Here is a 26,225-nt window from a genome sequence, read left to right on the forward strand (position 1 = left end):
CCGGGAATCTGCGCGCGCCGCCGAGGGCCGGCCTTAGGCAACTGTTCTTGCTGAGTCGCCTGCTGCTTACTTCCCAGCGCCTGCACTTCCTTTCTTCTGAATCCGGATTCTTCCTCTGGAAGCGCGTGGAGACCAGGTAAGGAAAGAGGCGTGCCGAGCCGCCTTCCTCTGCATGCAACCCTTTCCTCGACTTGGAGAGTTTTCGGATTTATTTTTATTTTTTTGGCCCCGCCATATAGAAACTCCCACTTTCCTCTCTTCCGGGCTCACTTTGCCGGGCAGGGCCTAAGACAAGAGAGCGGGGGTTTCCTGCCCCGTCATGCATCCCCACTTTCCGCTGTGGATATGCAGTGCGCTGCAGTGGGGCTAATGCAAGGAGCCTGTTTGCGTTTTTCGACATTGGGAATTTCCAGCGGGGATTTCCAGCGAGACGGGGGCGTGGGAATAGATAAGAGGCCTGTTCGGGCGACCGCGGGTCATTAACCCCTCCCAGGGTCCTGGCTGACTTCTACCTCTCACCTCACCCACCCGCATTCAACTCAAAGCGTGGCTCAGGATGCAACCCGAACCTGGGAGCAAGTGCCGAAGGACTCGGTAGACTTACTTCTGAGTAGACATAAGTTCGCGCTGCACTGGGAAGATAGCAACGGGGATGTGCCTTTACCTATCTTGCATAATGCGGCGGGTGTATATATTGCTTGCAGAGAAATGGGCAGAGAGGTATTCCCGATTGCGCGTGCAGGAAATAGTTATTCCCAGTACCGTAACTGGGACGTTCTAACCAGAATGCCAGCAAGCACAGGCTCCATCTGGATGTCTCAAATTGAAGTCCGTGCATAAGAAAAACCTCGATTTTCTCTGTCTGCTTGAACTGTACTTATTTTGGGTCTAACTAACTGTTCTTTAAAAAACAAACAAACCCCCAAACTGCTGGGAATTGCATTTCTCTTTTCTTCCACTTCCTGGAGGTGGGGGCAGAATTTGTGAAGCTTTCCGGATGATTTCTTTTCTAGCATTGCAAATAAACTGTTACATGCCCCTGCTCCACCCAGTGGTGAGAAGTTCCAGAGGTCCCAGAACTTGCCCCAGGAGTGAAGATCAAAGTTCTTAACTTAGCTCAAGGTTGTCATTTGAACTAGCCAGATGTTTAACTGAGAAGCAAATCACAACCGGTCCATCATTTTTAAAAAGAAGACTTGAGATCCGTCTTGTCCGAAAATGGCGACTAGACATTCCGTTTTGGCGACTGCAACCTTGGTTTAAGGAGCCATTTGGCGCCTAGCTTGTATATCTGAGTTTCTAACACTGCCTTTTGGACAGCCCCTGCCCATCTCCTGCTGCAATCTGGAGCCCCTTTGTGAAATATGAGCAGCTTCTTTCAAAGATAGCTCAGTTGCTGGAGCACGACACTCTAAATCCCAGAGTTCTTGATTTGAGTCCCACATTGGACAAAGTGGGGGGTTGGACTAGATGACACCCCGGAAATGATCTCTTTCAGCTTCTGCCTTCTGGAAAGAAGGTACAGGGTTATAAAGACTAGGACTAGCTGCCTGAGAAACAGTTTCTATCCAGATGCGATTTTGGTTTAAACACACTGTAAGATAGTCTCAAAGCAGTATCTCTAAGCAGTTCAAAAGCACGTCAAAGTGCAAGTAGAGAAATGGGTACCGCTCTGGCGGGAAGGTAAACGGCATTTCCGTGCGCTGCTCTGGTTTGCCAGAAGCGGTTTAGTCATGCTGGCCACATGATCCGGAAGCTGTACACCGGCTCCTTGGGCTAATAAAGTGAGATGAGCGCCGCAACCCCAGAGTCGGTCACGACTGGACCTAATGGTCAGGGGTCCCTTTACCTTTTAAGGTAGTCTCTATGGGAGTATATTGTATTTACTTATAGGGTATCAGAGTTTTTAGGGGGTTAACCAGGCTGGCATGGCAGGCATGTTGGTTTTTGAATGTCTGATGTAGATTTTTTTCAATTTCGTTGTTCTGTATGGGACAATGACAATAAAGATTATCGTATCATTATCATATCATATTGTGGCCTTTCCCAACTCTACAGTTCTGTCTGTGATTCTCCTGGTTCTAGGTGCTGACTGAACATGGGGTTTGCTGAGGATAAAGTGGAGGAATATATCAGGGCCCACCAGTGCAACTTCCGATGCATCCGTGTCCTTCAGATGCTGGACTATCTCAGCTGCCTCACTGAAATAGACAAGGTAACTTTCCCCCTGATTTCCCTGCTCTTGTTGGTGCCAGTGTTTGGACTGGGGAGCTGCCCCTTGAGAGTATGTCCAGGGTAGTGTCTTTAGGATGTGGGAATGTTGTGGATAATAGGAGAGGATTGAGGGGATTTCACCCCTCCCATATCCAAGAATCTGCTGATGTTCTCTGCTGATTCTCCAGAGAGGATGGGGCGGTTTCTGCTCTCTACTTATTCCGCTCCAGCCTCACATCAAAGTGGGGGGGGGGGAGAGACTGAGTGTTAGAGAGAGATCGTGTGTATAGATAAGGTTGCTGCTAAGAGCAGCTGCAGACACTCAGTGCAGTTCAGCATTTTTTGTTTAGACCTCATTTAGCTCTGTATATAGTTGTGTATTATAGTTGTAGATAGAATAAAGAAGATATTCTACAGAGCTGCTCTCAGTCGTTTATGCTCTGCTAGACTCTGCTATACTCTGCTGTGCGACGACTGTATTGTGGAAGTGAATCCGGTGCTCACAACTCTAAGCTGTGAGTCCACAGCACTTTGACCTGTTCCTGTGCAGAAGGTGGTCTCTGGAAGTGCTACCCAGCTCGCCTAGCCCAGTCGGGGCTGAAGTGGATGAGTCCAGTTGGTGGCACTGGCTCATAGGCGATGCTGACAAGGATATATTGATTAAATATATAATAATAATACCTTTATTGTCAATGTACAGTACAATGAAATGAACCGAGCCTCCCCTCCTCACAAACACTCAATCTCATTGCACTCTGTGTGCTTGTCGCACAACACACCAACCCTGAAAGTCAGTTGCACTATATTATTTTCTGTTCAGCAGCCTAACAGCTCACGGACAGAAACTGGTTTTAGCTTGTTGGTATGACTGATTATACTTCTATATCTCCTGCCCGAGGGTAGAAGATTAAAGAGGTGCCAGCCGGGGTGTGAATTGTCGCTGAGAATTTTTCTCGTTCTCCTAAGACATCGATTCCTTGCAATGTCATCTAGCGGGCTCAGGGGACAGCCCATGATATCATGTGCTTGTTCACCACCCTCTGTAAAGACTTTCTGTCCGTGGCTGTCAAGCCAACGTACCACACTGTGATACAATATGAGAGGACACTTTCTGTTGTGGACCGGTAGAAGGAGGTCATCAATTGTTGTTTAACATTGTTTTTTCGCAAGACCCTGAGTAAATGGAGTCTATGTTGGGCCTTCCTAACCACCTAAGTTATATTGTTTTTCCAAGTGAGGTCTTCACTAAGGTAAACTCCCAGGAATTTAAAGGAAGAGACTCTCTCCACACAACCCCCCCAATATACAATGGGGCTAGTTCCCCTCTCTTCCTCTGCAAGTCCAACACCATCTCATTTGTCTTGCTAATATTTAAAGGTAAAGGTAAGGGTACCCCTGCCGGTACGGGCCAGTCGTGTCCGACTCTAGGGTTGCACGCTCATCTTGCTCAAGAGGCCGGGTGCCGGCGCCATCCGAAGACACTTCCGGGTCACGTGGCCAGCGTGACGAAGCTGCTCTGGCGAGCCAGCACCAGCACCGCACACAGAAACGCCGTTTACCTTCCCGGTATACAGCGGTACCTATTTATCTACTTGCACTTAAGGGTGCTTTCGAACTCCTAGGTGGGCAGGAGCTGGGACCGAATGAAGGGAGCTCACCCCGCCGCGGGGATTCGAACCGCCGACCTTACAATCAGCAAGTCCTAGGCACTGAGGTTTTACCCACAGCACCACCTGCGTCCCTGCTAATATTTAGGTGCAAGTTATTCTCTAGGCACCATGTAGATACTTTTTGAACCTCCCCTCTGTACGCTGATTCATCTCCACTGTAATTAGACCCATTATGGTAGTATCATCTGCAAACTTAATAACTGCAGTAGATGGAGCAGATGAAATACAGCCATATGTATACAATGAGTACAGGTAGGGACTCATCACACATCCCTGTGGGGTGCCAGTGCTGAGCTTCAGGGAGGTAGATGTAACAGGCCCAATCCTCACTTTTTGTGTCTGATCCCTCAGAAAGTCTTTAATCCAGTCACACATGGTAGAAGAAAGGTCTAGTTCCATCAGCTTTTTGATAAGAATGTCTGGAAGGATGGTATTAGAAGCTGAGCTATAGGCTTCCTCACTTAGGCATGTGAGCTAGTAGCAGAGCACATTCCCTTTGCACATTGCTGGAAACAAGTTGATTGATTGATTCGTTAGAATCATTTGAGTTGAGCAATCCAGTCTGGCTTGTCCAGAATGGATAGTTCCCTCTTAAAAACAATAATGGCACGACAGTCTTCTTTTAAAAGGAATGGTGAAGTTTACTTACATTCAGTTCACAGTATTGTCCTGAAGGCAGCCTTTATCTTGTAGTTGCAGGTACATGTGTAGAGAAAAGAAGTCTGAGCTAGGCCTCAGACTTTCCACCTTGTAGCTTCCATCCTCTGTAAGGATGAGCCATGTGCTGCTGGCTAAGAACCAGCAGAAGGAAGATGGCAAAAGAGCAGGTGCAAGAGCCAAAGGGCCAAAAGAGCAAGAGAGGGAGATGGTTGCATGACTAGCACCTTTAGAGGGTCTGCTAGGGTCACGTCCTTCTACTTGGTCACACACAGGGGTAGGATGCTCCAGAGCAGGTATGACAGGAAGTCTTCCCCGTCTGTGTTCACTGTCAGGGAGGTCTTCCAAACACAGTGGAACACAGTGTATGACGAGCTTAAAAAAATGTTTTACGTATAACTTTATGAAAAATACAGAAGCTTTTCTACTAGGGATAACGGACACAGGTATAGCAAGAGAGGATCAGAAAATATTCCTCTATGCCACAGGAGCGGCAAGGATCCTAATTGCTAAAAACTGGAAAAAAAGGAACTGTGCCAACAAAAAAGAAATGGCAAGATAAACTGTTAGAGTATATTGAACTGGCTAGATTAACAGAGGCAATTAGAGATCACACTAGACAAGAGTTTCAAAAAGCATGGGGGAAATGTAGAGAATACTTCACAAAACAGTGCCCTAAAATACATACCTGGACTTGCAACCCGTGACGGCAACGCTCTGTCTCCACAGCTGGGCACTGGTGGCAGAGAAACTCATGAGTGGTGGAAGTTTCACCCTCCACTTGCGATATGCCACTGGGTGAAGGCGCCATCGTGCTCTAGCCCTCAAACCAGTCCCGTGTGATGTATTGATACATTACCTTTTCATTCTGTTCAGCTCAGGCTTCCCCATCAGCAGCACAGACTTGTTTTGAAGCAGTTGTATCTGGGTATCGCAAGGTAGCAGGTGTGTCTGTGCTTATGCAGGCACCCAAATTACGTTGCAAACCTGTGATTCTCATTATTACCGTAGCTATTTGACAGTTAATTGTGGGAGGGTTTTTCTTAACCGTGGGACAGGCATGTCTAAACCATTCCTGTGGCTTTCTGAGACATAGCAACGGCCACAACTTGGACGGCTTTCAAAGAGGCTTAGACAGATTCATGGAGGAAGCTAGCAATAGCGACTGTGTCGGAAGCAATTTGCCTCCTGGATACCGGTTGCTGTCGCCCTCGGGTCTGACATTTGGGCTTTCCAAAGGCATCTGGCTGGCCACTGTGAGAACAGGATACTGGGCTGTATGGGCCTTTGGCCGGATCCAGAACAGCACTTCTCACATGCATCCATCCAACTCCACGTTGAGAGCTCTGGTCTGGAGATGCTGGCTGGAGACCAAGCTGGGGACTTGCTAGCATGTTGTCATGGGAATCCCAATTTTAAACCTTCCCAGGGCTTCGGTGATGCTGTTCTGTCTCTCTTTCTCCCCCCACCCCCTCGTTCCTGAGCTTTGCATTTTCATGTCCCCCATTTCCGCAGCAAGAAATTAAAAGTGAATGCTTAATGCGAGGGAACGACCTGACTGTGTCGGAGCTGTTTCAGCACCTCCGGATGAGGAGGGGCTGGGTGACGCTCCTCATCAACGCTCTCGAGGACCAGAACCAAAGCGAGCTGGCAAATGAAATCAGGGAAGTTTACGACCGTTGGCGGCTCCGTAAGTTGCCCTTCCGCCTTTTGCATTTAATTTATTATTATTATTATTATTATTATTATTATTATTTTGCTTCTTAAGAGCAATAATGGAGATCGTCAGCTTTGCAAAAGGGCAGTATATAATCCAAATGAATGAATGTGTAAATTGGTGGTCTTCTTTTCCGGGAGCAAAAAAATTGCAGTTGTTTTGATTTAGAGTCTAGACCATAGAACCCCGTGTAATAATAGACCACATATCCTTTTCCTCTTGGATTGTTTTATTATTGACTCTGTAAATCACATAGCTGTACCCTATACAGTGGTACCTCGGGTTACAGACGCTTCAGGTTACAGACGCTTCAGGTTACAGACGCTTCAGGTTACAGACTCCGCTAACCCAGAAATAGTACCTCGGGTTAAGAACTTTGCTTCAGGATGAGAACAGAAATCGTGTGGCGGCAGCGGGAGGCCCCATTAGCTAAAGTGGTACCTCAGGTTAAGAATGGACCTCCGGAACGAATTAAGTTCTTAACCTGAGGTAGCACTGAGAGCCAGTGTGGTGTAGTGGTTAAGAGCGGTAGTCTCGTAATCTGGTGAACCGAGTTCGCTTCCCTGCTGCTCCACATGCAGCTGCTGGGTGACCTTGGGCCAGTCACACTTCTCTGAAGTCTCTCAGCCCCACTCACCTCACAGAGTGTTTGTTGTGGGGGAGGAAGGGAAAGGAGAATGTTAGCCGCTTGGAGACTCCTTAAAGGGAGTGAAAGGCGGGATATCAAATCCAAACTCTTCTTCTTCTTCACTGTAATTCCTTATTGGCAACTGTGACAACTTTTCTCTTCTTTCTTTCTTTCTATTTTATTTTTAAATCCTGTTTGCTATTAAAATTCAGTAATCGCTATTTGGAAAGAAAGGAAAAAGAAATTAACCTCTGTGCTGCTGGTGTGCCTTCCTCCTCCAGCCCCTCGAAGCAATGTGCCGGCAGTTGCTGCCTCACCAGCTGTGGTGAATAGCTCCCAGGTGCCAGCCGTGAATCCCAGCCCACCCTCTTCTGACGTGCCCCTGCCAGTCTGTAGTGGAGTCCAGCCCCCGTTGCCCACAGGCGTCTCAGACCCATCCCACTTCGCCACTAATGCAGCCTCTGAAGACATGCCTGATTACAGCACTCCTGTTCAAGAAACTGAACGTCTCCCTCGGAGCCCTGAGGTAATGTTGATTTGTAGCAGTGTCCGTGCACAGCGGAATGATGAGGAATACGTGCCCATACTCTATATTGCTTTATTTACATTTCAAAGCTGGTAGATTACAGAAAAACATTTTCCTCTGCCAGAGCAGAAACTGCATCCTCTCTCCTCTGAAGCACGGAGAGAATCAAACTGTGAGAACAGTGAAAAACAGGAAACCAGTGTACGTCACATCCAGCCTCCCCTTTCCCGTGGGAAACACAACAGCAATGCTGTCTGTGGAATGTAAACATTGTCTTGTGACAAGCCTTTCGCTGCACAGTGAAGAGAGCAGAAACCAACATCCTCCCCCTTTCTGTGAACACCACTGGGCAGCGTGTTCGTACAATATCAGTACAAACTCAACTTCTGCACATAGGTACAGTGTTGATCCCTTGATACAATCTTGGACAATACATCAGCAGGAATTTCATTACCTGGCATATAGGACACCGTTACGAGTCCCTTCTGAATACGTTCCCTAGCATGTTGCAACTTCAATTGCAAGTGCTTCGTGCTTTGCTTACAACCTTCAGAATTCAGCAAAGCCAAACATGCTTTGTTGTCCTGGTAAACCTGGATTGGACATTTGACAGGAATTTTCATGTCTTTGCACAATTGTAACAACCATTCACAATCCTTAAGTGAATAAGACAGTGCATTCAGTTCAGCTTCACAAGTACTTAAGCTAACTGTTGTTTGCTTCTTGCATGACCAATCAAATAGACCCTGATTGTACATATAGCAAACTCCAGACGTACTTTTCCTGTCTGTGGTGTCACTTCCAAAACTTGCATCTGCAAATATCTCAAGACCACCAGACTTCTGATTGTTAAATCTCAGTCTGTAATGCATAGTGCCTTTCAAATACCGCGCTATGCGTTTCATAGCTTTCCAATCCTTAACAGTAGGATTGTTGACTTGTCTGCTCAGCAAATTACAGCTAACAGCAATGTCTGGTCTTGAACATCTGGCAATGAAGTTTAGCTTGCCTAGCACACTTCTGTACAGTGTAGTGTCAGAAAATGCTTCTTCAGTGTCATCTACCTGATAACCTGTTGTCATCGGTGTGTCTACAGGGTTAGCATCCATCAGGTTTAGTTTGCCTAACACATCAGCAATTTTCTGTGACTGGTGTACTAGAATGTTACCATCTTGATCTCTCTCTATTTCCAGAGATAGGTAGTTGTTTACCTCACCAAGATCTTTCATGTCAAAGCGTTCTTTCAGTTGAGCTAGGGCGTTATTGTACATTGTGACATCTTCCCAAAAGAATAATAAATCATCAACATAAAACAAACAATACAGTTTCTTTTGCCCCTCCTCTTTGACAAATACACATGGATCAGCTTTCCCTTGCTTAAAACCTAGAGAAAACAATACTTCAGTAAGTTTTGTGTGCCAACACCGTGCACTTTGTTTGAGACCATAAAGGGACTTTTTCAGAGCACAAACAAATCCCTGTTTTACCTGTACGCCATCAGGTGGAAGCATATAAAGTGATTCATCTAGAGATCCGTACAGAAAAGCTGTATTCACATCGTGGTGACTAATGTGTAAATTCTCCTCTGCAGCTAGCTTGAGCATAAGCCTAATGCTCTCATACCTCACTGTGGGTGAGTAGGTCTCGTGATAGTCTTCACCTGGTACCTGTGCAAAACCTCTGGCTACCAATCTGGCTTTGTGTCTGACTATCTTGCCATTTTGATCAGTCTTCGCTTTGAAGACCCACTTGCTTCCAAGCAGTTTCATTCCTGGAACTACTGGAACAAGTTCCCATGTTTTGTTCCTTTCCAAGGAATCAAGCTCAGCCTTCATGGCATTTAACCATGGTTCAGCTTCCTTTGAATCCAAATCCTGGATTTCTTGGAAACTTGAAGGTTCAAATACCTTCTTGGAGCTTTTAACAGCTGTTACTGCTATCTTGGCAAACTCATCAGCAAATCTCTTTGGAGGTCTGCCTTTTGTGGCTCTTTGTGACCTGCGAATTAGCCTTAGGTCTTCAACACTCTCCTCTTCCTTCTTAGGAGAAAAGCGACCTATTGTGAACAATGGTTCCTCCAATTCTTGACCAGAGCTTTCAGAGGGTCGCACAGAGGCTTTCGCACTCTTGAAATCCTCTGAATCACCTGATTCAGTTTCAGACTCAGAATCAGAACTTTCATCAGTGGGTGTGGGTGGCTGTGGTTGCTTTTGACTATCCTCAGTCTCATCACTGTCATCAGGATAACATTGGAAAATTCCCACATTCTCCCCCCACTTGGCATTGTACTCAACACTTCTTGTGAGCTTAATTGTCTTAGAGTCAGTCATCCTTATTCTGTAAGAACCTTTCTCATAACCTAGAAAGATACCATGCAAACCACGCTTGTCTAACTTGGAGTTTTGTGGTGAGTGAACCCACATATCAGAACCAAAAATTTTCATGTGTTTGATGTATGGCTTCTTGCCAAACATCTTCTCATAGGGGGTACAACCAATCGCTGAAGATAACCTGCGATTATAACTGTAAGTGAAACATGAGAGAGCTTCGGCCCAATAACTCTCTGGAAGATTTGCATCATGCAGCAAGGTTTTTAACCCTTGAAGCAATGTTTGATTTGCTCGTTCTGCAAGTCCATTCTGCCATGGCGAGCGAGGACCAGACAAATCGTGTTGAATTCCTTTCTCAGTCAGAAAAGCTTCAAACTGCTGAGAAGTGAATTCCCCTCCGCGATCACTGAAAAGAGTCTTTACCTTCTTACCTTGCACATTTTCCAACCAAGCACAGAATTCCTTGAACCTAGGAAAAGCCTCTGATTTCTGCTTGAGATTGTACACATGAATATACCTGGAAAATGCATCAATGAGAACCATGAAGTACCTATTTCCACCCAAAGAGGGCGCTAGTGGTCCAACCAAATCAGCATGAACAATTTGGTATGGTTCTGTAGCTTGCCTACTAGACACCTTACCTTTCGCAGCCATTTTCACCTTGTTTGCTGCGCATGCCTTGCACTTCATGTGGTACCTGCAGGGTTTAATAGTCATACCTTCAACCAAGGCAGGCATTTTAGATACTGCCTCAAAACCCAAATGACCAAATTTTCGATGAAAATCATGAATACATTCTGCATGCAAACATTTGTTAGAACCTGCAATGCAACAAGTGTCATCCTGCACAACATCATCATAATATAAAACATATAAACGATCAACATATTCAGCATACAATACATAATCATTTTTCTTTGTGATGATGCACCTTTTGTTCTTAAAGGAAACGTCAATGTTCCGCTCATTCAGCTGTCCAACGCTGAGCAAATTATGTTTCGCATCCGGAACATAAAGTACATTCTGTATCGATAAGTCCAAACTGTGAAGAACAACAGTTCCGTAGCCTTTACTGGGAATTGTGTGGTCATCCGCCTGGTGAATCGCACCTTCCTGCGGTGTAAAAGACACGAACAGTCGCTTATCGTTGCACATGTGGTGCGTTGCTGCTGAATCAACAACGAAGAAAGATCTAGACGTCTTCTGGACCTCTGCAACTTTTGGAGTGAAGCGTGAGACCATTGCCTTGGGCTGCGTTGTCCTGGACACCGGACCTTTGCCTTTGCTCTGGCCTTTTCCACGCGATGAGCTTCCGCTGCGCTGCTCTGTCTTGGCCCTGGGATATTTGCATTCCCTCTTCATATGGCCTAGACGTCCACACGAATAGCATTTCACTGCCTTCAAAGCTTTGGCGCCATCTGGTGGTTCCACTGCACTCTGGGATGACGTCTGTGAAGACTCCCCCTTTCCCATGCAGCTATCACCCTGGCAATCTGCTTCATTTTGAATCATGGCAGTATCACAAGCTACTCTGAGCTGAGCATGTGGCTGATTGGCATCAGATTCCCCACTTGCATCAGCCAGCCTTCTGCAGCTAGCCATCTTATGCAGCTTGTTAAAATAAAACATAGAAGATTCAGCTTCTGTCCTCATGTGTGCCTCTCTCAAAGCGTCCCAAATTTCTCTGGCTGAGGTCTTATCACGCAATAGACAGAGCTTTTCTGGGGATACTATCAATGTAAGAGTTCCCCTTGCTTTGGAATCTTTAGCTTTCCATGCATCTGTAACTGGAGCTGGGGGGGTGTCTGTAATAACTTCAAACAGACCCTCTTTCCGCAGAATAGCCTCTGCATAGATAACCCAGTCCGTATAATTCTTCTTATTGAGCTTGGGAATCCCACAAGCATCCTGAAGGGCCATCATGACTCTGGCATTAGCCTTCTGCGTCATCTCTGCTGCTTTAAACAAGCTGCTTTATACAAGCTGCATCTCTGCTGCTTCAAGCCTCATTCCAAAGGCAAGTTCAAAAGTGCTTTCTCTCTGCTGCCCTAAATCATGCTGCGTCACTGTTATCAGCAGCTGCTTCAGCCCAAAAGCACTTTTAAAAGTTACTTTCGATTTCCCCAGCATAGGCATAGCCGCTGCCTGTTCCCGGCAAACGGACTTTAAAAGTTCAAAGTCCAGCCATAAAGCCATTAATTAGATGCTGGCAGGCTGCCCGGAGCAGTAGCACATACCTCATCAATCATCTTGACACGCAGATACCGTCCGATCCGTCCCTTTGCATTCCGATCCTTTTGCCGGCATTCAGATGACTGCGTCTTCTGGGCCCATAACCAAAATGTTGATTTGTAGCAGTGTCCGTGCACAGCGGAATGATGAGGAATACGTGCCCATACTCTATATTGCTTTATTTACATTTCAAAGCTGGTAGATTACAGAAAAACATTTTCCTCTGCCAGAGCAGAAACTGCATCCTCTCTCCTCTGAAGCACGGAGAGAATCAAACTGTGAGAACAGTGAAAAACAGGAAACCAGTGTACGTCACATCCAGCCTCCCCTTTCCCGTGGGAAACACAACAGCAATGCTGTCTGTGGAATGTAAACATTGTCTTGTGACAAGCCTTTCGCTGCACAGTGAAGAGAGCAGAAACCAACAGGTAAAGCCTAAGATTGGTTTCTCCTCCCTTGCCTTTCATAGAATCGTAGAGTTAGAAGGGACCCAAAGGTCATCTAGTCCAACCCCCTGCAGTGCAGGAATCTCAACTATAGCATCCCTGGCAGATGGCCATCCAACCTCTGCTCAAAAACTTCCAAAGAAGGAGAGTCTACCACCACTGTCTTCCCCACCCCATAAATTTTTATTATTTTCTTTACATATTCTTTCTTATCATACTTTAAACAACATACACCGTATTTTTTGCTCTATAAGACGCACCAGACCATAAGACGCACCTAGTTTCTGGAGGAGGAAAACAAGAAAAAAAATATTCTGAATCTCAGAAGCCAGAACAGCAAGAGGGATCATCCGCTGCATAGCAATCCCTCTTGCTGTTCTGGCTTCTGGGATAGCTGTTGTCAGGGGCTCAGGAGCAGAGGCACAGGGGAGAGAGGAAAGGGAGAGCGAAGGGGAAGAATCTGAGGGCAGCGTAGGGGAGTATGAAAGTGGCCCGAGAGATTCCATGAGCTTCTCCAGCGAATCAGAAGATTCCCAGAGGGGGGCGCCGATGGCCAGGGCAAGGGGGGTCCCAGGGGGGACACACCAGAAGCAAGGGGCCAGCGGGGACTCCCAAAGCAGCAGCGAGAGATCAGGACCAGCTCCTCCACCAGAGCGTAGTGGGGGGGAAGAGTCCCATGTATCAGGACCAGCTTCTCCTCCAGCAGGGAGAGAAGATGAATCAGGGCTGGCCACGCCTCCATCGCAGAGTGAGGGAACGGAGGGGAAGTCAGGTCCAGCTAGCCTCTCCGAAGGGGGAAGCAGTGACAGGAGCAGTGTAACGGTCAGGAGGAAGGTTGCCGGCTGGGCGCGCGCGCCAAGTTCGAATGTACAGGCGCGCGGCACAGCAGGAAACCCGGATTGGGAACCAGGTCCTAAAGCCCGCCGGAGGGAGGGGGAAGACTCAGGGGACTCAGCGTCAGAAGAGTCTGGAAAGGGCAAGACCCCAGCGGACAGGCGGACCCAGAGGAGGAAAGAGCAAAGGAAGAGGTGGAGCAAGGCTAGAGTCTTAAACTGGTGTCTGGGGGGAGGAGATTCAGACGGAGCTTCAGCGGTCTAGAGTTTAAGACGTAGAGCTGCGCGCCACGGCTTTGAAATTGAAACTGCGTTTCAATAAAGACTTTTGTATATAACAACGGACTGGCGTTGGTCCTTTGTGAGCTGGGACCGCGGGCAGCTCTGACAGCTGTGCAGTCTGCATTCGCTCCATAAGATGCACACACATTTCCCCTTCCTTTTAGGAGGGAAAAGTGCATCTTATAGAGCGAAAAATACGGTACATCTTTTTGCTCTGCCAAGCTTGTGACTTCAGATGGTATCCTTTATTAAACCCACTCGCGTATTTTATCTTCTCACATCTTATCTACACTGTAGGAGTTACTTCAGCCCTGCTAGTGTTTTTAAGTTTTTACAACTGTCCTTTAAAGGTAAAGGTAAAGGGACCCCTGACCATTAGGTCCAGTCATGACCAACTCTGGGCGTTGTGGCGCTCATCTTGCTTTATTGGCCGAGGTAGCCGGTGTACAGCGTACAGGTTATGTGGCCAGCATGACTAAGCCGCTTCTGGCGAACCAGAGCAGCGCATGGAAATGCCGTTTACCTTCCTGCCGGAGTGGTACCTATTTATCTACTTGTACTTTGACGTGCTTTCGAACTGCTAGGTGGGCAGGAGCAGGGACCGAGCAATGGGAGCTCACCCCGTCGTGGGGATTCGAACCGCCGACCTTTTGATCGGTAAGTGCTAGGCTCTGTGGTTTAACCCACTCCGACGGGAAGGTAAACGGCGTTTCCATGCGCAGCTCTGGTTCGCCAGAAGCGCCTTACTCATGCTGGCCACATGACTCGGAAGCTGTACGGGATGAAGTCTCCGCAGGGGAGCGGGGAGCCTTCATCCCGCTCCTCTGCAGAGGCGTCATGCGGCTATCCCTGGCTTTTGCGGGAGGTGGGGAAGGGACAGAGCACGCAGCTCTGTCCCTTCCCCCACCTCCCAGAAAAGCCCCCAGGAGCCGTGCTCCCTCTTATTCCCTTTCTTATTTCTTGTTTTCCTCCCCTAAAAACTAGGTGTGTCCAATCCTCCGGTGTGTCTAATAGAGCGAAAACTATGGTAGCTTTTGTGTTACTGCTGTTTTGCTGGACACGAAGGGAAGCCGACATGTTTTATCCTTTGTTCCTGAACTATGCTGAATAAACGCTTATGCTTACACACATCTCTGTCCGCCACTTCCGTTGTGGAGATTTACTCACTCTAATTAGCGTGCTCGGTAGCTTCAGAAGGCTACTGAGGCTCAAGTCGCTGATTGATTGATGCTGTACCGGAGATCGTCCGGCTGCCGGCCAGTGGCTGGAGCAAGCTTGGGGGGCCTGCCAAATGCCCCTGTCTCCTGGCAGTAGCCCAACAGATCCCTCCATTGCGAGGGGCCGGGCTAGAAGACCTTTGGGGTTCCCTTCTAACTGTACAATTCCATGAGTCTATGATTTGTTCTTTTCAGACCAGAGGCAATGTTGTAGCGGCCCCTGCTGAGGATGCTCAGGCCATTCCGAGCCGAGTCTGCCTTAGAGAGGCACCTGGGGGGGGTTTGCCAAGCAACACACCAGTATCCTCAAGGCCCGACGCGGGTCCTTCGGTGCAGAAGTGGGACGGCCGCCAGCCCCGCCCTGTTTGCGTGAAGAACGGCTATTTTGGGAACAGGAACCATCCCATCGACAGTGCCGTTTTGCCAGGGCTGGCTGCCCCTCCTGATCCCGGAACGCCTGGGAACCAGCCAGTGGAAGATTACTACTCCTCTCCTGACAGCAGCTCCCCGCTGGCTTCGGGGCATGAAGACAAGGCATCCCTGCGGGAGCAGAAGATCCAGGCCTTGCGGGGCTATCACAACGAGGATGTGCTGGACGGTCCAGAGGACGTAGGCAGCCCTCTCCTCCTGCAAAGGCAGTTCGATGCAGAGCAGGGAGTAGGCCTGGGGCGCCAGGAGAAAGGAGATGGACGTGCCCCCTCTGCCCCAGTGGGGTTTGGAGAGAGCCCAGCAGACTGCCTGCCTGGAAATGGCCCGGGAAGAGGTAAGGACGTGGTTATTTTGCAGATCAGTTGCGCTGCAGAAAGCGTGCTGGGGAGACCACACGTTCAAGGAACGCAAAATAACTTTTGCTAGATTTCAGTAACAAAAGCAAAAACTCCTTTTACACTAAATTACAATATATCAATAAGCGTGACCCATCCGCCAGGGTACTGAGAGAGCTACATGCTGCTCTGGGTATATACTATACCCAACAGGTTAATTAACATAGCAGCAGCTACCATATTGCTTCACAGCTGTAAAACTAGGTCATGTTATTTGCTCTGGCCCTTTAAAGACATACACATCTTGTGAAACAATAATGAAACCTAAAATTGAAAGAAACCATTCAACAGGTCTGAGTCCCATGCAGTAATAATAATAATAATAATAATAATAATAATAATAATAATAATAAAATTATTTATTTATTTATACATACATACATACATACCCTGCCCATCTGGCTGGGTTTCCCCAGCCACTGTGGGCAGCTTCCAACCGAAAATTGAAAATACATTAAAACATCAGTCATTAAAAACTTCCCTAAACAGGGCTGTCTTCAGATGTTTTCTAAATGTCAGATAGTTGTTTATTTCTTTGACATCTGATGGGAGGGCATTCCACAGGGCGGGTGCCACCACCGAGAAGTCTCTCTGCCTGGTTTCCTATAGCTTCGCTTCTCGCAGTGAGGGAACTGCCAGAAGCCCTTGGTGCTGGACCTCAGTGTCGGGGCTAGACGATGGGGGTGGATTTACACCACAGCGCCACCCGCGTCCAGGACAATTTCCACAGCTTCCTTTTTTGCATGGTTTTCTGTTCTTTTCCCTAGTTGTTGGGTGGGGGAACCAGTGTTTTAAAGTCCTGAAGCTCTGCTGTCTTGACTGTTCGAAACCACCTCGATCAGCATCGATTCTAGGATTTCAGCCGCACTCTCAGTCCTGTCTTCCCAACCATGAGGACTATAAACTTGACAGGTTTGGTGCGTGCTTCTCCTCCATGAAAGCACAGGTGCCCGGGAGCCAAATTCTGTGTCTTAAAGCCATATGGCTACTTGCTCTTCCTGCGCATATAAAACATAGCATGTGCACCGTGGTGGATTTGATTTCAATCAAATTGATTTAAATCACTAGTCAGTAAGACTTGATTTAAATCACTAGACAGTGAGATTTGATTTACATCATTTTTTTTTTTTTTACTGAAAGACTCATTCTTGCTGGTATAATCTTAATATTTAGAACCAGATGAAGGTTTCATTTTTGGAATAATAAATTTTCAGAGTAGTTTTTACAGTTATATCAAAAATTACTGATTTGGTTATACTATTAGAAATACATAGACTGATAATTATGAAATTATAGTGAGGTTTCATAAGTTAACTGTTTATATTTGGACAACTTTTCTGCTGTACTTCATAGGAAGGAGGAAAATAATCATTTCCTTAATAACAATTTAAACAATTTAACTAAAACAATAGCATATGTATCCATGTTTGTTAACTGACTTGGTTAAACGGTGGGTTTTTTTGTTTGTTTTAAACAGACTGAGTTTTAGCACACATGAAAAACATAAAACAAATCCTTATTTCCTTCCGACTGCAATGTAATTTAAATAGAAAACCATCTATAGAAAGGTTTTTCCTCCCAAAGCATTTTATTTTAAAAATCCAATTTAAACCCAAAAAATCTGATTTTTTTTATTTTTTATTTTAAAAAAATCATTGGTTTTTATCCACCCTGATGGGCACCATCCCATGTGCTGATGAATAATTGCATGTGTTGTTTTCATGCAGGTCCCCGCATTCCTGTGAAGGTTGCTGCCCCCCTCCCCTCAAAAGCAGATTTTCTTGACAGCCCTCCCTCTGGCAGCTCCCAGTTCCTCAGTAGCCCTTCAAACAGACGACAGACTCACTCCACGCCCAGCACTACACCTTTACGGCAGAGTCGACCTCCGCCTTCCGACTTCGATGGTTCCTCCTCCACCGACGTGATCCCACCTAACTCGTCTCCCTGGCTTTCGGCTGCTCCAAGCGACACGTCTAAAACTCCCATTCATGGTGGGGGTTTGACTGACACAGCCGTCTACAAGGTGGAGCCTGAGGAGGTAAGCTGTTCCACACGTCTGGGGGTGCGGAGCTTGTGGCGGCATTGCAGCCGGTCATGGGGAACGAAAAGGGAAAGGCAAGGGAAATTGGGAAACAAGGAGTCCATCTCCCCATTTGAGCAACTAGCCTGCTCTGACCGACAGCAGCTCACCTGTCAACAACCTGCCCCCATCACTAGGCACCTGATCCCCTAGGGAAGGCCAAGCAGACCTCAGGGGTGTAGGGAGCCACCAAAAGCACCCCATGTGCTGGTCCCGGGGGGTTACCGTGCGGTGTGGTCCGAGGCTGAAGCGGGGTCCAAGGTAGGGAGTGAGGTCAGGAACTCTGGCAGAAAGCAGGACAGGGTGCTGGTAGGAACAGGTAACCAACGATGTTGCTCCCGCAACCTGGGACTAGGCTGACGGGCCTTTATCTCCTCTGAGGCCTAGGGCGGTCCTGGCCCACAGGTGACTCACCTCTCCTGGCCTTAAGGTGAGCACTCCTCCTGCGAGAACTTAGTTCCCTCCGCCTCTCTGCCCTGAGCCTCTGCAGCTCAGGAGAGGCTGGAGGGTTACTGGACCCAGAGGCAACCTCACCTTCCCCTGACGGGGCTGAGAGTGGAGCACCTGCAGGCAATGGGTCCGCCATCACCTCTGGAGCCAGAGCAGATTCAGCTGGTGTCTGCTCCTGAGGATCCGGCACAGGTGAGGGCCCTTCGGGTTCAAGACCCTGCCCCAGCTCAGCCGGCCCTGGAGGCAGGGATTCCTGTGAAGCTGGGATTCCTCCGGTTCAGCCTCTGAATCAGACTCCCAGGCCATCACACCCTATCAGAGGAGCTTGGTGGTGTAGGTCAGGGGTCGGCAACCTTTTTCAGCCATGGGCCGGTCCACCATCGCTCAGACCAAGTGGCGGGCCAGACTATATTTTGAAAAAAATAAATAAAAATGAACGGAATCCTATGCCCCACAAATAACCCAGAGATGTTTTTTTTTAAAAAAGGACACATTCTACTCATGTGAAAACACGCTGATTCCCGGACTGTCCACAGGCCGGATTGAGAAGGCGATTGGGCCGCATCCTTCCCCCGGGCCTTAGGTTGCCTACCCCTGGTGTAGGTGGAGCATAAGGAATCGGACAGTCCTGAAGGCACTTTGGGGCCCGGGTTGTTTGTGAATTTGTGGATTTGCCTTGAACTAGCAAATTTGCAACCAATACAGCTCTCCTAGCAGCAGAGTAACATGTTGCCAGTAATCTGCTCCTGCAAGCCGTTTGGCCCCTGCGTTCTGCAGTAGTGGCAGCTTAAAAAAAAACCTGGCTCCCCCTGCTCTAGAGGTCCTGCTATCTCAGATGCTTCCACTAGATAACAACAACAACAACAACAACAACAATAATAATAATAATTTATTTATACCCTGCCCATCTGGCTGGGCTTCCCCAGCCACTCTGGGCGGCTTCCAACAGAATATTAAAATACAGTAATGCATCAAACATTAAAAGCTTCCCTAAACAGGGCTGCCTTCAGATGTTTTCTAAAAGTCTGGTAGTTGTTGTTTTCTAATAATAATAAGCCAGGGATTGCACATTATTATTATTGTTACAGTGGTACCTCGGGTTACAGACGCTTCAGGTTACAGACTCTGCTAACCCAGAAATAGTACCTCGGGTTAAGAACTTTGCTTCAGGATGAGAACAGAAATCGCGCAGTGGCAGCAGCAGGAGGCCCCATTAGCTAAAGTGGTACCTCAGGTTAAGAACAGTTTCAGGTTAAGAACGGACCTCTGGAATGAATTAAGTTCTTAACCTAAGATACCACTGTATTATTATTAATCTGATTGGACTGTCCCAGCCACGTGCTACAAATCCCGTGCTCCGCATCTGAATGCATGGAATCAGAGAGTTGCAAGGGACCCAAAACTCTTGTGGGATGAGTACTGAATGGTGAATCATTGGGGGGGTTGGAGGAAGGCAGGCAAAGAAGTGTGTAGGTGGGTTTTTCTTACCTATTGTCTTGTCTCCTGCAGGTGATCCAGCCCTCTGCTGTGAGTGGAGATTCAAGGCCGAGTACGAACAAAGTCTTTTGCCGTCCCAGAGATTACAGTGTCTTCTCTACCAATCACGACGACGACGAACCCTGCAAACCGGGCGTTCTGCATTCAGTAAACACAGCAGGATCACCTGATCAGCAGCTGAGTGAAAAAGAGACAAATCCTGCGTATTCAGGGAGGTCAGACAGGCTTCGCTTTAGCGATTTCTCTGAGGGCAGCGACCCTTTGATGATCAGCAATCCCAGCTCATCCGAAGACAGACGCTCTGGTCCAGCCGACGTCGCTGTTCCGGGCAGTGATGGAGCCCGCGACGCTTCCCGTCAGCTTTCACGCGGCAACCGCCAGGACGGTGATGGTTCCATCCGAACCTTCACCTTCAAAATGGAGGAGAGCCCTAGCGTGGATCTCGAAGGAGCCCCTGGTTTGCCGGGCAGCCCTGGCGAACAATCCCCGGGGGTCTTGCCCTACTCGGAGGACAGGCAGCGGCCGGTCAAAAGCGCCAGGCCCCGCTCCGAAAGTGCGAGGGATTCCCCCCGCAGCGAGAGAGGCGATGCACCATTGACTTCACGCAGTTATCCGTGGCTCCTCGCAGGGTGTGCCGTGGTGGTGGCAGTGGTGGCTTTTGCACTTTACAAGAAGAAATAGGAATCTGGGGAGGGAGGCGAGAAAAGTAGAAGAATTCCTGGGCATCCAATAGATCGATTTGTTCCCAGGCAAGCGTTAAGATCGCCATCCCTCCTCACTCAGTGCCTCTATATCAAGAGTTGACTCCTAGGCCAAATACGACCCCCAGGACCTCTTTATGTGACCCATAAAGACTGTTGACCCTCTTCTGTACCCTCGTTGAATGCTCTTTCATGTCTGGAATGTCTCCTTGAACTGGAATAATAATGCCGTTTGATGGAGAATTGATGGGGGAAGGTCTGTGTGTGAATAGATATCTCCGCCTTGCGAGTGGCTCTGTTACCTACTGTACAAAGGCAAGAGACAGAGCAACAGGTGTGACCCAATTTTGGGGATGGTTCTGCCCCCGACAGGTAGCCCCTCCCCTTGCATTCTATGCAAACACAATTCCACGCAGAGTTTTGCTTCTGTTTGAATCCACTTCCTCCACTGGCGTCGCGCGATGCTCACGGCAATTATTCGCCGTTCACCAGTTGCCTTCCTGCACGCTTCCTCTGCTCTGCCCTGGCATACCTCTTAAGAGAATAGGGCTTCTCTTGATGGAGCACATGTAACCTACTCCCAGTGGTGGCCCCTGATATGGGTGGCTTTACAAGAGTAGTTGGGTGGCGCTGTGGGTTAAACCACAGAGCCTAGGACTTGCTGATCAGAAGGTCAGCGGTTCAAATCCCTGCGATGGGGTGAGTTCCCGTTGCTCGGTCCCTGCTCCTGCCAACCTAGCAGTTCGAAAGCACATCAAAGTGCAAGGAGATAAATAGGTACCAGTCTGGCGGGAAGGTAAACAGCATTTCTGCGTGCTGCTCTGGTTTGCCAGAAGCGGCTTAGTCATGCTGGCCACATGACCTGGAAGCTGTACGCTGGCTCCCTCGGCCAGTAAAGCGAGATGAGTGCCGCAACCCCAGAGTCGTCTGCGACTGGACCTAATCGTCAGGGTTCCCTTTACCTTTACCTTATAAGAGTAGTTGGCAAATTCATGAAGGGGGAGAGGGCTATTGATGGCCACTAGCCGGGGTGGCTATGATACTCTGACTCCGCAGAGCAGCAAGCCTAAATCGGTGAGAAGAAGCGAGGCAGCCATAATGCATTTTTTATGTTGCAATATTAATTATGTTGCTTGATTTAAAAAATCCTCTGAAGTAGGACTGGGCGATGCATCGATAATATAACCCAAACCTGGTTTCAAGTCCATACCACACTATTGGTTTCATATTTTTTTTAAAAAAATCATTTTACTGATTTTTCAGTAAAAACAGCCAATCAACATATCCACATCATAATCCAATTAAAAACAAGAAACTAAAATTTTAAAAAGACCAAATTGTAATCCAAATTGTAATTATTAATTTTTTCCGGGCTCCCCATAGTCTGGACCTCTGAAGCATATCTGCCTCTTCTCGTTGTTTTCATATTTTCCGTCTTCTGGTGGTTTCATAATTTTTGACCTGGCAATATGTGCGAATCATGATGTCTAACTGTACGTTTGCTATCCCTGGGAGAGACTGTGAAGCCAGCCAATGCCTCTACATAGCTCCATCCTTATTTCAGCCGTTGTGATATATCGATCTATCACAACGTTTAGCTGGTGATATATTGCGATGTTGGAAACCAGATACCGCCCAGCCCTACTCTAAAGCGGTTTGCATAAAATGGTATAAAGCATTCAATAATAGTAACAATAAATACAATTTGTGTGTGTGTACAACGAAGGCACCTGCCTGGCATTAATAGGCAGGGAGGTACAGAAGACAGATGCTGCCGTACTAAAAGGCTAAAAGTATGGGACAAACCCGTGGCACTCATAAAAGTGCCCGTTCCACAGATCAAAGTGGAGCAGTGGGCACATAGTGGGCAAAGTAAGCTAACAGCAGCACTTTGAATATTTTTTCAAAATGGTTCCCACAACTGCACTCTTTCCCCCTTCCTAGAAACGGCCTATTCTTTCTTTTTTTATCAGGCCTGCCGTTTTCCTTTCTATGAAAAAATAGATTTGGTACCTCTGGTTGTGTTCCGGAGGCCCGTTCGCAACATGAAAAGCCCGCAACCTGAAGCGCCGTATATGCGCAGGTGCGCAGCGTGATTTGGCGCTTGTGCACATGCACAGAGCGTGATTGCTTTTGTGCGAGCGGCGAAACCCGGAAGTAACCCTTTCCGGTACTTCTGGGTCGCCGCGGGACGCAACCTGAAAAAACGTAACATGAAGCAAACATAACATGAGGTAAGACTGTACCATTTTTTAAAATCCTGCCTCGCCGTCCCCCCTGGTGCACCTGCAGCAGCACAACTGGATGCCTTCATCTGTCCTGCTTGCAATAAAACACGCCTCTCCCATACGCTGCAACTCTCCTGCGGTTTGACTTCACCGCTAAAGGAGCATTCTTCTGTCGTCTCCCAAGGCAGCCAGATACCACCACCATTCCTCTTACTGGCCCCCTCCCCCACTTGTTCGTTTAAATGCTGTTCGTTCCACTTGCTCATGGTAATTTAAAAAAACAAAAATTAGCTGAAAGCTTTTTTTGGCAGCTTCGTGACCCCATCTTGGTGCACTGATGCATTCCACACACAGCCCACCACCACCAGCAATTGACAGGGCCCCAGGATGCATATGTCCAAATTGGGGAAATTCAGTATTTACTGAACTGAAGAAAGCAAGGGTGCAGTTTGAGAGGGAGGGGCCATCCTGATCTGGAAATCTTATGAAGCCTTCTGGGGCCGAGGGGAGTCCCATTATTGTTATGTACTGAAGTTCTCACCCTGGGCCAGCAGGGGGATACTGTAGATAGTTTTCACTCAGGTCCACATATGCAAATAAGGAATTGAAAGTGACGTTCAGTGATTGGATAGTTACAGAAAGTTGTTACTGTTGCTTGTAGTTGAGCTCTATATAAGCAGGCTGGCTGAACCCTTCAGTTCAGTTCTGTTCTGGCCTGTGAATAAATAAGAGCTGTCTGAAGAACAGCTTTGTCGTCTGATATGTTCACCCACAACTTAACAATTATTATTTATTATACTTCTTGCCCTTCATCCAAAGAGCACAGGGCGGTTTGCAGCATAGAAGCACAAAATGAAAAACAAAATACCTCTCGCAATACCAAACTGAAATACGGGACGCTGGCATGGCCCTGTCATTCAGGGCCTTGATTCTAGCTTGCAGCAGAATATGTGCCTGCTGGACTGCTTAGATGTGCAGAACTGCCATTTCTACGAGTGCTACATAAGATTAGTTTCTTGTAGGCAAGAAATCAGTCTTTCATTGTGGCAGAGCCTACCCTTCGGAACTCCCCGCCCGTTGATATTAGGCGGGTGCCTTCACCGTACTGCTTTTAATGCCTGCTAAAAGCCTATTCTAGGATGCCTACCCAGGCTTGACATTTTAGTAGGTGTAATTAGTGTTTTCTTTTAATTACTGATTTTATTTTGTATTTGTTTTTTATGTTGCTTCTTTTTAATGTTTCCGTTTCTGTTGGCGTTTTAAATGAACATTTTAGCCTGCTTTGTTAAATTGCTTAGGGGTCTTTTGTTCTACTAAGACTTTTTGTTAATAAAATAAATAAGAGTGTCTCCCTCTCTCTGTGTGCTTTTGGAATTCTACCCGAGGAGGCAGTTGCAAAGAAGTGCTCTTCTCTGAACTTTTTGTCCGGTTGGATTTCTGCTTTTCCCAGGAAAAGGCTTGTAAGCAAGAGTCATGAGCAATTCCATCCTAACTCTTTTTGCAGGTAGCATTCGATGAGAAGTCTTTCCAGAAGATTCCTGGGCCAGATGATGTCAACGGAGCTGCCCTTCTGATGGTTTTGGACTGCACCAGATGCCTTCTTAAAAATGCAATTAATCTTCCGTAGTGGCCAAGTGGCCTAGGAAGATAGCTGCCACAACTCCAGTCTTGTGAGATTTTTTTTTTTTTAATTAGACCTCTAAACTCCCATTAGCCAGAGCTGGTTACAAAATGGTGGCTCAGCCAGGTGACCAGATCCTAAGAGCTGAGAAAAAGGGTGCCTTGGAACAGATGCTCAGCTTGGGAATCTGATCAGTACCAGAACCAAGTCCTGAATCCACTCCTGCTGTTCCCACAACCGTTCATTAATTTATTTCAACAAATTGTATACCATTTATCTGAAGAAGTGCGCATGCACACGAAAGCTCATACCAATAACAAACTTAGTTGGTCTCTAAGGTGCTACTGGAAGGAATTTTTTTATTTTGTTTCGACTACAGCAGACCAACATTGCTACCTACCTGTAACTATACAGTGGTACCTCGGGTTAAGTGCTTAATTCGTTCCGGAAGTCCGTTCTTAACCTGAAACTGTTCTTAACCTGAAGCACCACTTTAGCTAATGGGGCCTCCTGCTGCCGCTGCGCGATTTCTGTTCTCATCCTGAAGCAAAGTTCTTAACCCAAGGTAATATTTCTGGGTTAGCAGAGTCTGTAACCTAAAGCATATGTAACCTGAGGTACCACTGTATACCATTTAACACCCTATTCTCTAAGCAGTGTACAGAAAGGCTCAAACTATACAATAAAGGTAACCGGTTAACATCAATTTTGCTTTTGCTTTTCTTCTTTGGTGATCACTCGTAGCCGAGCAAGATTGTCTTCCATTAACACGGTCTTTAACAGTGAGTCCGTAAGTGACTGTGGAGGTCAATTCTGGGTCTACACGTCCTTCCACAGTGGGGACATGGGTTTCTGGGCAGGAGTTGATCACGGTGAGGGTTTGCCAAATGTGCCTTCCTCTTAGAACGTTTCTCCCTTTCGTCCTGAGTTTGAGTGTCTTCAAAGCCCATGACACCTTTGGTAAAGGCTGTTCTCCAATTGGAGCACTTGCAGGCCAGTGTTTCCCAGTTGTCGGTGTTTATACTACTTTTTTTTAGATTTGCCTTGACTTGAGAGAGTCTTTAAACCTCTTTTGTTGACCACCAGCATTTCCATAAAGTCCTTTAGTGAGACACAAGGAACTCTGAAGGGCACTAAAGTCCTGCCCTCAATTTACTCAGCCGTCTTTTATTTCAGTTTATATCTGAGATTTTACCAGGCAATGCATTCTCTGTAGAACTTTTAAGGACCAGGACTGTCTTTTCCAGAAGTGGGGCAATGATGCTAGCTGTGAATTTATTGAATAAAATTTATACACTGCTCGATTGTAAAACAAAAACCTCAAACGGTTTACAAAGAGAATAAAACAAAATTACCAGTGAAAACAGTTAAAAACAATCATTCAAAACAAAGTAAAAATCAGCAATAAACTTTTAATACATTTTAAAGCAACATTCTACATTTCTGAGTAGGAAGTCGGAGAATGATGAAAATCATCGAGCAGAGACTAGATACTATTTCCTTTTTTTATGGGGTTCCTGTTTCACACTGGGCAGTTGTATCTTTGCAAGATGGTTTGGATTTCTAATGCAAAGCTGAATGTTACATTTTAGCAGGCTGCAGGGGTTGTTGTTTTTTGGTTGTTTAGTTACAGCTCAGTGTGTTTTGTGAGTTGAACTTGCAGTTTCTTAGCCTGCTCCTGTATTTATTATTGGTATTATTATGTATTGTGTGACCCACTTTTGTAATTTTATCAGCGGCAAAACCAGACGATGACCCAGTTAACAGGCTTCCAAGACAAATACTGACTCCGATAGACCAGCACTCTTGGAAACTGAACGGCATTGTCAGGGAGGGAAAAAAGAAAAAGCAGCAAGTCAGAAGGTTTCAGCTAATGTTGTGGTGATTCCCAATAATCTATGTAAGTGGGTCAGTAGCTTAACGGGCACATCTATGCAGGGACATTTATGAAATATGGGAGAGGAGGTGAGTTAAATCTGTCAGTGAGGCAGCAACAAGCATTTTCAAGACTATATTTCAGAATGTCTGCTTGCTCTCTCTTAATTCAAGAAAAGATATTTAGTTCATAGGGT

General features: G+C 46.9%; 1 protein-coding gene across 1 annotated transcript; it reads left to right on the plus strand.

The window, feature by feature from the left end:
• MAVS (mitochondrial antiviral signaling protein) lies at positions 1-23,887 on the plus strand. Its single transcript, XM_079990844.1, has 7 exons — positions 1-136; positions 2,086-2,215; positions 6,057-6,231; positions 7,168-7,412; positions 14,948-15,515; positions 17,304-17,614; positions 19,616-23,887. Exons 2-7 carry the CDS (start codon positions 2,099-2,101, stop codon positions 20,282-20,284), a joined length of 2,085 nt encoding a protein of 694 aa, XP_079846970.1. The 5' UTR covers positions 1-136; positions 2,086-2,098; the 3' UTR covers positions 20,285-23,887.
• Positions 23,888-26,225: the final 2,338 nt, after the last annotated feature.

This window comes from Podarcis cretensis (genome assembly GCF_951804945.1).
Source record: "Podarcis cretensis genome assembly, chromosome: 9".
In the NCBI taxonomy this organism is placed as follows: domain Eukaryota; kingdom Metazoa; phylum Chordata; class Lepidosauria; order Squamata; family Lacertidae; genus Podarcis; species Podarcis cretensis.